The sequence below is a fragment of the Budorcas taxicolor genome, chromosome 3 (assembly GCF_023091745.1).
Source record: "Budorcas taxicolor isolate Tak-1 chromosome 3, Takin1.1, whole genome shotgun sequence".
Classification (NCBI taxonomy): Eukaryota; Metazoa; Chordata; class Mammalia; order Artiodactyla; family Bovidae; genus Budorcas; species Budorcas taxicolor.
In genome coordinates, this window is record NC_068912.1 from 68,921,784 (window position 1) to 68,938,483 (window position 16,700).

The 16,700-nt window shown below is 36.9% G+C and overlaps 1 protein-coding gene across 1 annotated transcript in view; it reads right to left on the reverse strand.

Annotated features, from left to right (window-relative positions):
* The window catches only part of ACADM (acyl-CoA dehydrogenase medium chain), a 44,749-nt gene that overhangs the window by 15,763 nt on the left and 12,286 nt on the right, over positions 1-16,700 (reverse strand). Inside the window, exons 3-7 of the mRNA XM_052638154.1 lie at positions 11,246-11,343; positions 11,063-11,132; positions 9,853-9,953; positions 8,984-9,064; positions 233-363 (exon numbers count right to left, since the gene is read on the reverse strand). Coding sequence (XP_052494114.1) covers positions 233-363; positions 8,984-9,064; positions 9,853-9,953; positions 11,063-11,132; positions 11,246-11,343 — 481 coding nt within the window. The remainder of the gene's footprint in view (positions 1-232; positions 364-8,983; positions 9,065-9,852; positions 9,954-11,062; positions 11,133-11,245; positions 11,344-16,700) is intronic.

Consider the following 16,700-nt stretch of genomic DNA (forward strand, 5'->3'; position numbering starts at 1 on the left):
TGTTTTATTTTATTTTACAAATTAAACTTCTGAGACAATTTGAAGAAATAGCTCAGGACTTAGAACTTTTGAAAATTACTCAATTATTTATAATCTTTTATGGACTATCCAGTTCTGTGAATAAAACTTATCTTAATTGTGGTGGTTTAATAACAAAGGAAAGGAGAGAGGGGGAGATTCTGAATATGCAGTAATGAAGAAACAATGTACAGAGATGTTTTAAACAACATACCAATTAGCTTTTCCTCCATTGGTTATCCACATCTTCTGACCATTAATAATATACTCATCTCCTTTCTTTTCTGCTTTGGTTTTTATACCAGCTACATCAGAGCCTGCTACAGGTTCTGTTACACAACAGGCCTTGAATATATGGAAAAAAGGAAATAAATAAATGTTAATTATTAAATTATGAACATTTAGAACCAGAAATGTATCTTATTTTTTGTCAATAATTTTAAATATTTTAAAATATGTAAAAATAAAATGTTCTTACAGAATCAAACTCTTTAAGTGTAAAAACATTTAATATGTAATTTAAAACAAGATGTAGGATACCAATTATTGTTGTTCAGTTGCTAAGTCATGTCCAACTCTTTGCAACCCCATGAACTGCAGCACACTAGGTTTCCCTGTCCTTCCCTATGAAGAATACGAATAATCTATGTCAAACATTAAAATGTTAGGTATCTTCAACCAAGTTAAATTCAATTTCACATCATTCATTCAAACATGTACTGAGTAGTATCTACTATTTGCCAGATTATAAAAGAGGAGATGAAAATATCTTGTCTTCAAAATTTTTACAATATAACAGTAGAGATGAATACTATAGAATACTATACTGTAATGACATATCTAAGTATTATAGTCATACATAAAGGGCTTAAAAAACTAGGTTTAGTTTTAGGGTGTCCAGAAAGCTTCCAGAGGTGATGCTTAAATTAAGTCTCAAAAAATGAAAAGGAATACTTAAAGGATAATCAGATTCTATAACATGTATACAGATTCTATAGCATATAAAGGAATGGTAGAAAATTAATCTGGGAAGAAAGGAGGGGAACAGATGACAAAAAACACTTTTATTAAACTAAGTTAAATTTTTATCTGGTAGAAAGAACAGGAGCTTATTAAGGCTCCTCAACAGAGGTGTGACAAGATGTAAACAGTAATGGATAAAGGGATAAGTTCAGTTAGGTTCTGTCACTCAGTTGTGTCTGACTCTTTGCCACCCCATGGACTGCAAAACACCAAGCCTCACCATCCATGACCAACTCCTGGAATCTACATAAACCCATGTTCATTGAGTCAGTGATGCCATCCAACCATCTCTTCCTCTGTCGTCGCCTTCTCCTCTTACCTTCAATCTTTCCCAGCATCAGGGTCTTTCCAAATATGTCAGCTCTTCGCATCAAATGGCCAAAGTATTGGAGTTTCAGCTTCAGCATCAGTCCTTCCAATGAATATTCAGGACTGATCTCCTCTAGGATGGACTGGTTGGATCTCCTTGCAGTCCAAGGGACTCTCAAGAGTCTTGTCCAACACCACAGTTCAAAAGCATCAATTCTTTGGCACTCAGCTTTCTTTATACTCCAACTCTCACATACATACACGACTACTGGAAAAACGAGAGCCTTGACTAGATGGACCTTAGTTGGCAAAGTAATGCCTCTGCTTTTGAATATGCTATCTAGGTTGGTCATAACTTTTCATCAAAGGAGTAAGCGTTTTTTAATTTCATGGCTGCAGTCACCATCTGCAGTGATTTTGGAGCCCCAAAAAATAAAGTCTGACACTGTTTCCACTGTTTCCCCATCTATTTCCCATGAAGCGATGGGACCAGATGCCATGATCTTAGTTTTCTAAATGTTGAGCTTTAAGTCAACTTTTTCACTCTCCTCATTCACTTTCATCAAGAGGTTCTTTAGTTCTTCTTCACTTTCTGCCATAAGAGTGGTATAATCTGCATATCTGAGGTTATTGATATTTCTCCTGGCAGTCTTGATTCCAGCTTGTGCTTCATCCAGCCCAGTGTTTCTCATGATGTACTCTGCATATAAGTTAAACAAGCAGGGTGACAAGATATAGCCTTGACGTACTCCTTTTCCTATTTGGAACCAGTCTGTTGTTCCACGTCCAGTTCTAACTGTTGCTTCCTGACCTGCATACAGATTTCTCAAGAGGCAGGGATGGTGGAAGGCATACAGATTTCCCAAGAGGATAAAGGGAAGGTGGAAGGGTGACCAACGGGTTGCTGAAGTTCATTCACATTTACTGTGTGATGGGAACTGTGAATAAAAGGCCTAAAGACACAAGTTCCTCACCCTTAAGGTACTTAGTCCAAAGAGAGAAATCTTAACAGTTTGTTTTAATTTAAAGTAGTAAGGGACCATAAGGACATCAGAAATGACTACTTAGGTCTAAGGAAGGGTGGGAGGTGAGTGATAAGGAGGGTAATAATACTTTTGGAGAAGATACAATGAATACTCATTGGAGGAGATAAGTCTTGAAGGACAAATAAATGAGGCAAGCAGATCTAGGCACAGAAGAATGAAATAGCATTGTGCAGGGCAAAGTACTAGCAGTTCAGGTGTCGTTCAGGCAGTAAGTCATGTACGACTCTTTGCAACCCCATGGATTGCGCATGCCAGGCTTCCCTGTCCTTCAATATCTCCCGGAGTTTGCTCAAATTCATGTCCATTAAGTTCAGTTCAGTTCAGTCACTCAGTCGTTTCTGAATCTTTGTGACACCATGAATCGCAGCACGCCAGGCCTCCCTGTCCATCACCAACTCCCAGAGTTCACTCAGACTCACGTCCATCAAGTCAGTGATGCCGTCCAGCCATCTCATCCTCTGTTGTCCCCTTCTCCTCCTGCCCCCAATCCCTCCCAGCATCAGAGTCTTTTCCAATGAGTCAACCCTTCACATGAGATGGCCAAAGTACTGGAGTTTCAGCTTCAGCATCATTCTTCCAAGGAAATCCCAGGGCTGAATTCCTTCAGAATGGACTGGTTGGATCTCCTTGCACTCCAAGGGACTCTCAACAGTCTTCTCCAACACACAGTTCAAAAGCATCAATTCTTTGGCACTCAGCTTTCTTCACAGTCCAACTCTCACATCCATACGTGACCACAGGAAAAACCATACCCTCGACTAGACGGACCTTAGTTGGCAAGTATTGCTTCTGCTTTTGAATATGCTATCTAGGGTGGTCATAACTTCTCTTCCAAGGAGTAAGAGTCTTTTAATGTCATGGCTGCAGTCACCATCTGCAGTGATTTTGAAGCCCAAAAAGATAAAGTCTGACACTGTTTCCATTGTTTCCCCATCTATTTTCCATGAAGTGATGGGACCGGATGCCATGATCTTCGTTTTCTGAATGTTGAGCTTTAAGCCAACTTTTTCGTTCTCCTCTTTCACTTTCATCAAGAGGCTTTTTAGCTCCTTTTCACTTTCTGCCATAAGGGTGGTGTCATCTGCATATCTGAGGTGATTGATATTTCTCCCAGCAATCTTGATTCCAGCTTGTGTTTCTTCCAGTCCAGCGTTTCTCATGATGTACTCTGCATAGAAGTGAAACAAGCAGGGTGACAATATACAGCCTTGATGAACTCCTTTTCCTAATCAGAACCAGTCTGTTGTTCCATGTCCAGTTCTAACTGTTGCTTCCTGACCTGCATACAGATTTCTCAAGAGGCAGGTCAGGTGGTCTGGAATTCCCGTCTCTCTCAGAATTTTCCACAGTTTATTGTGATCCACAGAGTCAAAGGCTTTGGCATAGTCAATAAAGCAGAAATAGATGTTTTTCTGGAACTCTCTTGCTTTTTCCATGATCCAGTGGATGTTGGCAATTTGATCTCTGGTTCCTCTGCCTTTTCTAAAACCAGCTTGAACATCAGGGAGTTCACAGTTCACGTATTGCTGAAGCCTGGCTTGGAGAATATTGAGCATTACTTTACTAGCGTGTGAGATGAGTGCAAATGTGCGGTAGTTTGAGAATTTCCTTTCTTTGGGATTGGAATGAAAACTGATCTTTTCCAGTCCTGTGGCCACTGCTGGCATATTGAGTGCAGCACTTTCACAGCATCATCTTTCAGGATTTGAAATAGCTCAACTGGAATTCCATCACCTCCACTTGCTTTGTTCCTAGTGATGCTTTCTAAGGCCCACTTGACTTCACATTCCAAGATGTCTGGTTCTAGATGAGTGATCACACCATCGTGATTATATGGGTTGTGAAGACCTTTTTTGTACAGTTCCTCTGTGTATTCTTGCTACCTGTTCTTAATATCTTCTGCTTCTGTTAGGTCCAGACCATTTCTGTCCTTTATAGAGCCCATCTTTGCATGAAATGTTCCCTTGGTATCTCTAATTTTCTTGAAGAGATCTCTAGTCTTTCCCATTCTGTTGTTTTCCTCTATTTCTTTGCATTGATTGCTGAAGAAGACTTTCTTAACTCTTCTGGCTATTCTTTGGAACTCTGCATTCAGATGCTTATCTCTTTCCTTTTCTCGTTTGTTTTTCACCTCTCTTCTTTTCACAGCTATTTGTAAGGCCTCCCCAGACAGCCATTTTGCTGTTTTGCATTTCTTTTCCATGGGGATGGTCTTGATCCCTGTCTCCTGTACAATGTCATGAACCTCCATCCATAGTTCATCAGGCACTCTATCTATCAGATCTAGCCCCTTAAATCTATTTCTCACTTCCACTGTATAATCATAAGGGATTTGATTTAGGTCATACCTGAATGGTCTAGCGCTTTTCCCTACTTTTTTCAATTTAAGTCTGAATTTGGTAATAAGGAGTTCAAAATCTGAGCCACAGTCAGCTCCTGGTCTTGTTTTTGTTGACTGTATAGAGCTTCTCCATCTTTGGCTGCAAAGAATATAATCAATCTGATTTTGGTGTTGACCATCTGGTGATGTCCATTTGTAGAGTCTTCTCTTGTGTTGTTGGAAGAGGGTGTTTGGAACCAAAGCAAAAACAATATCCAGTTGTGGATGTGACTGGTGATAGAAGCAAGGTCCAATGCTGTAAAGGGCAATATTGCATAGGAACCTGGAATGTCAGGTCCATGAATCAAGGCAAATTGGAAGTGGTCAAACAAGAGATGGCAAGGGTGAACGTCGACATTCTAGGAATCAGCGAACTAAAATGGACTGGAATAGGTGAATTTAACTCAGATGACCATTATATCTACTACTGCAGGCAGGAATCCCTCAGAAGAAAAGGAGTAGACATCATGGTCAACAAGAGTCCGAAATGCAGATCTTGGATGCAGTCTCAAAAACGACAGAATGATCTATGTTCATTTCCAAGGCAAACCATTCAATATCACAGTTATCCAAGTCTATGCCCCAACCAGTAACGCTGAAGAAGCTGAAGTTGAACGGTTCTATGAAGACCTACAAGACCTTTTAGAACTAACACCCAAAAATGATGTCCTTTTCATTATAGGGGACTGGAATGCAAAAGTAGGAAGTCAAGAAACACCTGGAATAACAGGCAGATTTGGCCTTGAAATGCAGAATGAAGCAGGGCAAAGACTAATAGAGTTTTGCCAAGAAAATGGCTTCATTACCACACTGTAATTCAAGAAAATTAGTATTTATTTTTATATAAATATATTAAAGTAGTATTCTTATTATTATAAATATTAAAATATTAATTGTCTTAAAAGATATTAATTTAGTATTCTTAAAGATATTAATATTCTTAAATAGTAAGAGAATGTATTACAATAATATTCTTTTATTCATAACTATTTATTTATGAAGAATTTATTTTGCATAATTGTATAAATCCTATGATACAATAATACAAATATAATAATACAATTTGGGTAAGGATCTGAGGGTCTACCAGTGTTGTGAGCAGGAGCCCAGTTTTATTTGCTGTTTTATTCTAAGTCCTCCTGGTACACAGTATTCACATATTTAGAAGAATGAGAATAACATTATAAGCTTATTAGTGATGATGCTACCACCTTATTTTTATAGATTTTACTAAGGAATTTTGCATTGTTCTCTATTAAATTACTAACTTGTTTGGTCTTACACTCTAAAGGTACTGGAGGTAGTTTATATATTACATGTTTTTTTTTTTTTTAATCACAGTGAAGTAAAAGTAAACTAGAAGAATAATATACTATAACACATGCTTTGAAGTTCAGATAATTACTAACAGAGGACTATAAAACTGACTCTATCCTTCCTACTTACCAAAACAAAAAATTCTATCTGTAAGTGTAAACTGGCATATAGCAAGGAATTCAGATATTAAGTGAATGGATGGATGAATGAATGGCAGTTAAAGAGAAACAAAGTTTCCCCTGGTATTAGCTATGAAAGAAATTTCTCTATTATATTGCAAAAGGGACATTATGTAAAGATATTCTTGTAAATACATAAGTACTTTATCTTACTATATGCTTCTAAGATGTTGTATGCCCTATTTTCAGAAGAGATTTTGAAGCTAAGTAACTATATAAGATCCTACTGCTACTACATTGCTTGAAGATAGGTCTTGGGACCTCAACTTTAGCATTGTTTCAGTTACATTTCAGCTATTAATACTTCCCAGTTCCACTGGAAATGCATGGTTTTATGACAAGAGTTTTCTTTACCACTGTTAGGATTTTTCAGACACTTCAAAGTTCTTAGACCATGTTTGGACAAATAAGTTTACTGAAGGTCTTGCCTATGACAAGCTTGTTCCAACAGTCTAATACTTGTTTCTAGTCATCTAATACTGTATATATTTTAGGTATATGCTGTTTAAAAAATTTAACCCAATTTTTAAAAAAGAAATAGGTTTCTTATTTTATATATATATATATATATATATATATATATATATATATATATATGTATATATACAATAATGCAATTAGTTTTGATTTTTGGAAAATTTTTCTGTACTAAGTGGTATTGAAAAATAATTATACAGCTCCTTGCTCTGTGATAACCTAGAGGAGTGGGATGGAGGGAATAGGAGGAAGGGCTAAGAGGAGGGGATATATGTGTTGAGTACATATAGCTGATACACTTCATTATACAGCAGAAACTATAAACACTGTAAAGAAATTATACTCCAATAAAAAAATAATTATAGTGTTACCCTTATTTATTTCTGTTCTCATATCCTCAAAAAGAGTATAACTGATCACACAATCTGGCAAGAGATTAAATCTTACAAATATGTACTAACCCTGTAAAGTTAAGCCCAAAGACTTATCTTTTTCTGTATAAATTTTTACCATGACATTATTTTTAAAAGCAACAATCTAAGGAATTTAAATATTCAATAATATGGACTAGTGAAATAATTTATAGTATATCAATTAGATAGCATATTATGTAGTAAAAAATATCACAGTATTTAAAAAGTAGAGCATAAAAATGCTTATTATATTAAAAAGGATATAAAACTGCACATATGACCATAACCGTGAAAAATACATCTGTATGTATTAAAAAATCAAATAGAATATAGTAAGTAAGACAGAATATATACAGTAAGACAGTTATACCAGTTAACTTCATATCTGAGTGATTACAGACATTTTTGTTCTTCTTCATATCTTTCTAAATCTTCTATACCATTTTCATAATCAGGAAAAATTTTAAATATTAATTTCTAGCAAGTTTTAAAAAACAATAATACTATAATTTTATAAATATTATTGGGCATTAACTGAAACAGTATAAATACCAATTAATATACCTATTGATTATTTTCATTTTCACCCTTGGCTTTATATTTGAGTATATCAATTGCACTAGATACATATTTGAGTATATATTATGAGCTAGAAGGGAGAAAATGTACAGCAAACCGTTATTAATTCAGAGATCACAATATTTTAGTGACTAGAATGAATATATTTTTACATATATTAAAGATATGAATAACAAACAAAACTGTCAAAGGAATGTTTAAAATATTTAAACTACTTTTAAAAGACTTTAATATTTTAGAAATACCTATTTATAACTAATAAGATAATTACAAATACTCTTATCCATACATTAAGTTCTTCTAACCATCTCTCTATGCTACAGTTTTTTAGCTTGTTTCTAACATTTTATACATTACAAGAAAAGAACATGGATGTTTCACACAATTCTTAGATAATATTGAAATTTAGCCTTCTAAGAAACTTTCATTTGTTGAAACAAATTGACAATTAAGTAGGAAATACATATAAATGTCTTTTATTAGTTTGCCTGAAATTTAGGCCCTGAAATAAACTTAAAATATTTTCAAATGTTACTTTCTATTCTTTCAGACTGATTCTCACAAGTAGCTCAAAACTAATAACCATTTACTATGTTTCAGTATCACAATCAGACCCTAGACTGAAATCTGTTTGCCTAATACCCAAAAGAAAGAAAAAATCCTTATGTAAAGTCACTTTCAAAATAAAAACTCAGTATGCATGTGTGTAAAATATCTTTTTTTAAAAAATCCAATTTAAAAATTAGTTGAGTAAATCTCAGAAAGTTAAATAAAATCTATAACTCTTCTCCTGAAGTCACTCAGTCATTCAACAGTTACCTTGTCAGTCATATTAATTTCTTATTAGTTCAATAAACTATTAGTTCAAACATCTAGAATTATATATTCAATCTGAACTTCCTGACACACAACTGCTCAGTTTGAGAGCTCCAGAGTGCTCCATTAAGTAGATATTTCTTGCCTGGAAATAAGTTAGACGTTCTTATGATAATTTTCTGGCATCCTAGAAACATCATAAGTAGGTTTCTTTTTTCTGGAAACAGGCAAGAGAATAATTTTATGAAACTTTTTGGCCTCCCAGAAACACTACTGTACTTAAATATGTTGCTTTTGTCTTAACATGTTATATAGCCCAATGTATATATACAGACTGAAAAGGAAAAAGAGCACGCTTATTCCTTTCTTCTTCTATTTTTATTCCTTTCTTAAATGTGAAATAAAGTAGCTGCTGTATATACTCACACACATTAATGGCTCCTCAGTCATTCTCCCCAAATATTTCTTTTGTTGTTGATCATTTCCAGCAATAATAACAGGCATTTGCTGTCAACCAAAGGGAAGTGACATTAAAAATCAAGATATTTTAAAATTAGGTATGTCAATTCTTTCTTTATTTCTGGCCTCGCTGCACAGCTTGTGGGGTTTTAGTTTCCCAACTAGGGACTGAACCCAGGCCCTCGGAGCAATGAAAACTCAGAGTTGAAACCACTGGACTTCCAGGGAATTCCTAGTAAATTCAAATATAACACTATAATTCAAAACAAGACAACTATTTTTCCCCAAGTGTAAGCCCAAAGAAATGGCCTTTATTCTGCCCCTAAGTCAGAAAGCTAACACCACAAGGATATAAATCTGTTAATCCAAGTATGTACATACAACTAAGTTATATAGGACTTGTTCATAATGTAACATGTAAACATCTACTGTAGTAAAATGCACAGATAAATAATTAAATTTATAATAAATGACATGGTACATATGATCAGGTCTCCTAAGACTTATTCACTAAACTTCAGCATTGCCAGCAGTGGCAGCAAGTCATCCCAATCCTCCTCCTGAATGACCTTATCTAAGAATTGCCACTGAAGCCACAGCCAAGTGTACAGTTTCCCCACAAGGACAGGCAGGACTCCAAGTACTAACCACAACAGGGTCAGAACAATCAACTCATGGAGTAAAAATCCAGGCTTCATTGCAGAACCTTGTGGGTTTTTTTTTTTGTTTTTTTTTTTTTTTCAGAAGAAAACTGTGTTCTGCCAACTAACCTAACCTAGCAGGATTTTTTCATTAACTACAGCTCGGTTACCCAATTAATTTTCTAAATAACTTACCCCTAGAGAATTTGCTTCAATAGCAGTCTGAATCCCTGTACATCCATAAGCCAATTCTTCAATAATTAAACAGTTATCAAAACTTCCAAGTCCAAGACCTCCTACAATATCAAAATGTTTTAAGAGCCCATTGTAATACATAGCATATCTCAACAGAAATAAAGGCAAATTATTTAAATGACTTGCAATATAACAATTAGGTTAATTTAATCTTAAAAGCAAATTTACAAATATAATATCTATAACACAAGAAACTAAAAGATTTTGGGCCAGTACAGTAACAGAGTATACTTTGTTATATAAAGCTAAAATTAGTTTTAAAATTTCAAAAAGCTCTCTTACTATTTGTAATGTGGACCTGTCTTCCTGCTTCACCTTGATTTTGTAAAAATTTGATTCAACTTTGCTAAAAGTTTGACCCTTTGAAGAAAGGAGTGAAAGAAGTCTCAATTAAATGTAAAATTGAAAGTAGAATTTAAAAGCAACAACTCAACCAACCTAGACAGAGAATTAACAAGGATTAAGTTAACATTGTGATTTAATCACTAGGTCGACTGGGATTTTTAGCCTGCCAGGTTCCTCTGTCCATGGCATTCTCCAGGCAAGAATATTTGAGTGGGTTGCATTTCCTTCTCCAGGGATGTTCCTGACCCAGGGATTGAACTTGAGTCTCCAGCATTGCAGGCAGATTCTTTACCATCTGAGCTACCAGGGAAACCCCACTTTGGAACCAGTTATAAAGAAGGAAGAATGCCTCTGATTGTTGAGTACAAGGCTTCTAAAAGCTGGCAAACATTGAAGTCTATACAGGGGCTGCTGCTGCTAAGTCGCTTCAATGGTGTCCGACTCTGTGCGACCACACAGACGCAGCCCACCAGGCTCCACCGTCCCTGGGATTCTCCAGGCAAGAACACTGGAGTGGGTTGCCATTTCCTTCTCCAATGCATGAAAGTGAAAAGTGAAATTGAAGTTGCTCAGTCGTGTCCGAATCTTCACAGCCCCATGGACTGCAGCCTATCTGGCTCCTCTGTCCAAGGGATTTTCCAGGCAAGAGTACTGGAGTGGGTTGCCATTGCCTTCTCCACTATACAGGGGCACATAGGTACAAAACCATTTAATGGTGACAAATATTTGAAAGAATGACTGAATAGAGTTTTAGAGTTTTCTTGTTCATATGCATGCTAGGATTAAAAATGTAAAGAAAGCTTACCACAACTTTCTGGAATGCATGTATTCATTAAACCAAGCTCCCAGGCTCTTTTAATTAATGGGACAGGGTACTGAAAGAAATATAATAATAATAGAGAAAAAAAGTTATATTTAAAATCTACTTATATTTAAAATCTTGTAAAATTTGTCAAAGACTTTCACTCCTTAAAGTGCATATACCTACCTCGCCGGTTTTATCATATTCTGCAGCAACTGGAATTATTTCCTCCCTGGCAAATTTACGAGCAGTAGCTTGAAATTCTTTCTGTTGTTCAGTGAATTCTAAGGGAAAGTTATTTTTAAAATATTTAAATAGGACAATGAGCTGAGAAAATGAAGTCAGTATGTGCTGCTGCTGCTAAGTCGCTTCAGTCGTGTCCGACTCTGTGCGACCCCACAGACGGTAGCCCACCAGGCTCCGCCGTCCCTGGGATTCTCCAGGCAAGAACACTGGAGTGGGTTGCCATTTCCTTCTCCAAAGCATGAAAGTGCAAAGTGAAAGTGAAGTCGCTCAGTCGTGTCTGACCCTTAGCGCCCCCATGGACTGCAGCCTACCAGGCTCCTCCATCCATGGGATTTTCCAGGCAAGAGTATAGGAGTGGGGTTCCATTGCCTTCTCTGAGTCAGTATGTAGATATTTATAATTATAATGGAGACTTTCACCTTTGATAGCCAGAAAGTTACAGTGCAATGTGCTTTCGGACTACTCAAGATTTCACTGTACCATATAATTAAATCTATGTCAATACAAATGCCAAAAAGGTAGGTAAGATTTCTCGCTTTTACAAATGAGTAACAGATACAAACAAGTTTTTCTCTTCCCAGTATTAAAGTAAAAACAATTTTTCTTATTCTTAACTCTGAAGCAGAATCATCATATTTTTACTAATACTGAAATGAAACTAATATGTAAGACATATCCTGACCTCAAGAATCAATCTATTAGGGAGGTAAGACATGACAAGTGACCATACACCAATTAAACTTGTACAAAATATCATAAGAATACCATAACTTCAATTTTACTCCTCCGTTAAACTCAGATAACTGAAGTTTACAAAGGAGCCCAAAGCAACTAACAAAAGTGGTGGGAAGGCTTCTTAAATTAATGAAAGAAATAGAGTGGCTGGACCAAGCACAGAAGCCAATTACTACTGATTTTTTTCAATTCCACACTAACATGCAGTTTTATTATAGTTGCATCCAACATTAAAGGATAGGTAAAATTTAAGAGTGATATATGATGTTTTGGGCAAGAAGAATGAAAGAAAAGACAGAAAGGTAAGAATGAAAAATAAGAATGTTTAGGACTATAGCAATAATTTGTATAGGGATGTGTGAAATAAAATATAAAAGACATTAGAAATTTGGTATTCAATAGCCTAAAATCAAATCTCATTTTACAGATAAAATCCAGAATTCCAGAGAATATCAAGAAGAGAAAAGTAAGCCTTCTTAAATGAACAATGAAAAGTAGAGAAAAACAATAAAATAGGAAAGACTAGAGATCTCTTCAAGAAAACTGGATATATCAAGGGAACATTTCATGCAAGGATGAGCATGATAAAGGACAAAAATGGTAAAGACCTAACAGAAGCAGAAGAGTTGGTCAGAATACACAGAAGAACTATACCAAAAAGGTCTTAATGACCCATATAACCACAATGGGGTGGTCACTCACCTAGAGTCAGATATCCTGGAGTGTGAAGCCAAGCAGGCCTTAGGAAGCATTACCACCAACAAAGCTAGTTGAGGTGATGGAATTCCAGCTGAGCTATTTCAAATTCTAAAAACTGATGCTGTTAAAGTGCTGCACTCAATATGTCAACAAAATTTGGAAAATTCAGCAGTGGCCACAGGACTGGAAAAGGTCAGCTTTCATTCCAATCCCAAAGAAGGGCAATGTTCAAACTACCGTACAATTGCATTTATTCTGCATCCTAGTAAGGTTATGCTCAAAATCCTTCAAGCTAGGCTTCAGCAGTACATGAACTGAGAACTTCCAGATATTCAAGCAGGATTTAGAAAAAGCAGAGGAACCAGAGATCAAAGTGCCAACATTTGTTGGATCATAGAGAAAGCAAGGGAATTCCAAAAAATATCTACTTCTGCTTCATTGACTACACAAACATCTTTGACTGTGTAGATCACAACACACTGTGGAAAATTCTTAAAGAGATAGGAATACCAGACTACCTTACCTGTCTCCTGAGAAACCTGTATGCAGGTCAAGAAGCAATAGTTAAAACCTAACATGGAAGAATGAGCTGGTTCCAAATTGAGAAAGGAGTATATCAAGGCTATATATTGTCACAGTGTTTATTTCACTTATATGCAGGGTACATCATGTGGAATACTGGACTGAAATACTGGCTGGATGAATCCTAAATTGTAATCAAGATCACCAGGAGAAATATCAACAACCACAGATATGCAAATGATACCACTCTAATGGTACAAAGTGAAGAGGAACTAAACAGTCTCTTGATGAGGGTGAAAGAGGACAGTGAAAAAGCTAGTTTAAAATTCAGCACTCAAAAAATGAAGATCATGGCATCCAGCCCCATCACTTAGTGGCAAATAGAAGGGGGAAAAGTAGAAGCAGTAAGAGATTTTTTTTTCCTTTGGATTCCACTGCTGACGGTGACTATAGCCATGAAGTTAAAAGATGCTTGCTCCTTGGAGCAAGGCTTCCCTGGTGGCTCAGATGGTAAAGCATCTGCCTACAATGCGGGAGACCCAGGTTTGATCCCTGGGTCAGGAAGATCCTCTGGAGAAGGAAATGGCAACCCACTCCAGTACTCTTGCCTGGAAAATCCCATGGGTGGAGGAGACTGGCAGGCTACAGTCTATGGGGTCGCAAAGACACGACTGAGTGACTTCACTTTCTTTCTTTCTGCTCCTTGGAAGGAAAGCTATGACAAACCTAGGCAGCATATTAAAAAGCAAAGACACTACTTTGCCCAACAAAGGTCCATCTAGTCAAAGCTATGGTTTTTCCAGTAGTCACGTATGGATGTGAAAGTTGGACCATACAGAAGGCTGAGTGCTGGAGAATTGGTGCTTTTGAATCGTGCTGGAGAAAATTCTTGAAGAGTCCCTTGGAGAGCAAGGAGATCAAGCCAGTCAATCCTAAAGGAAATCAGCCCTGAATGCTCATGGACGGACTGATGCTGAAGATTCAGTACTTTGGCCACTTGATGCAAAGAGCTGATTCACTGGGAAAGACCTGGATGCTGGGAGAGATTGAAGGCAAAAGAAGAGTACAGCAGAGGATGAAATGGTTAGATAGCATTTCCAACTCAATGCACAGGAATTCGAGCAAACTCTGGGAGACAGTGAAGGACAGGGAAGCCTGGCGTCCTGCAGTCCCTAGGGTCAAAAACAGTCAGACACAACTTAGCGACTGCACAACAACAACATATCAAGATTGTGAGTGGCAAAGGGGTAGGGAAGGCTAGGATCTATTATGTATTGTTTGAGAACATACTTTGATCCCATCACTATATGCTAGGATTTCACCTATGTCATATAATTTAATCTTCAAATAAACCTTGTCTTACAGATAGGTGCAACTGGTCACAGGTGTTATCACTATTCCTTTACTTGATCTCCACAATCTCCCTCTGAAACACTTATACCTATCTCATCCTCTGTCACTCACCAAATCGCCACAGATTTCTACTACTAGTCTCTTACTACTGGGTATGAATCTGTATGTGAGAAACTGAAACTAAATAGCAATGATATCAAACCTATGTTAATATCTCAATAAGAAAATAAGAAGATACAGTGTCCCAAACTGCTATCCTCACACTGATGTGAAATTTTCACTTAAATCTGTTGAAAAAACTTCATATGGATGCTGACAATCTTAAAAAATAAAAGCTGAAAATGTTAACCCTAGGGAGTTTTGCGTTTGTTATTTCTTTCAGGGTATGACTTCATTATGTCAGCTGCCTTTTACCTTTTTTCTGAAACCAGGTGCACTGAGAAAATGGGTTTTTAAACTAGAGAAACGGTAATACTTCTGAAGCAAGAAGCACTCTAGGGGGCAAAGGATACTGAAGAAAAGTGTTATTATTTCATATTCTTTGCCTGGTCTTCATTTTCGAAAGAAAAGGGGAAGGCAAATGTTATTCTGTTTTCCCCCAACACCACATGGCTCCCCAACCCCAAGACTAAGAACCACATTTAGCAACAAACTGCTGTTCCATATATGATGGCCAAACTAGACTCTGGCTTATTAGTAGAAACCTAGCAATGTGTATCTAATAGTGTTTAAGAAGTATTTGTTGCATTCTTTTCTAAGTTGAAGACTATTCACATGAAACAGTCAATTTGTTATTTATGAAGATATTAAGAAGAGGTGGCAAGAATACACTGAAGAACTGTACAAAAAAGATCTTCACAACCCAGATAATCATGATGATGTGATCACTAATCTAGAGCCAGACACCCTGGAATGTGAAGTCAAGTGGGCCTTAGAAAGCATCACTATGAACAAAGCTAGTGGAGGTGATGGAATTCCAGTGGAGCTATTTCAAATCCTGAAAGATGATGCTGTGAAAGTGCTGCACTCAATATGCCAGCAAATTTGGAAAACTCAGCAGTGGCCACAGGACTGGAAAAGGTCAGTTTTCATTTCAACCCCAAAGAAAGGCAATGCCAAAGAATGCTCAAACTACAGCACAATTGCACTCATCTCACACACTAGTAAAGTAATGCTCAATATTCTCCAAGTCAGGCTTCAGCAGTACATGAACTGTGAACTTCCAGATGTTCAAGATGGTTTTAGAAAAGGCAGAGGAACCAGAGATCAAATTACCAACATCAGCTGGATCATGGGAAATGCAAGAGAGTTCCAGAAAAGCATCTATTTCTGCTTTATTGACTATGCCAAAGCCTTTGACTCTGTGGATCACAATAAACTGGAAAATTCTGAAAGAGATAGGAATACCAGACCCCCTACCTGCCTCTTGAGAAACCTATATGCAGGTCAGGAAGCAACAGTTAGAACTGGACATGGAACAACAGACTGGTTCCAAATAGGAAAAGGAGTACATCAAGGGTGTATATTGTCACCCTGCTTATTTAACTTATATGCAGAGTACATCATGAGAAACGCTGGGCAAACGCTGGGTTGGAAGAAGCACAAACTGGAATGAAGACTGCTGAGAGAAATATCAATAACCTCAGATATGCACATGACACCACCCTTATGGCAGAATGTAAAGAGGAACTAAAAAGCCTCTTGATGAAAGTGAAAGAGACAGAAAAAGTTGGCTTTAAGCTCAACATTCAGAAAACTAAGATCATGGCATCTGGCCCCATCACTTCATGGCAGATAGATGGGGAAATAGTGTCAGACTTAATTTGGGTGGCTCCAAAATTACTCCAGATGGTGATTGCAGCCATGAAATTAAAAGACGCTTACTCCTTGGAAGGAAGGTTATAACCAACCTAGATAGCATATTGAAAAGCAGAGATATTACTTTGCCAATAAAGGTGTGTCTAGTCAAGGCTATGATTTTTCCAGTGATCATGTATGGATGTGAGAGTTGGACTGTGAAGAAAGCTGAGTGCCGAAGAATTGATGCTTTTGAACTGTGGTGTTGGAGAAGACTCTTGAGAGTCCC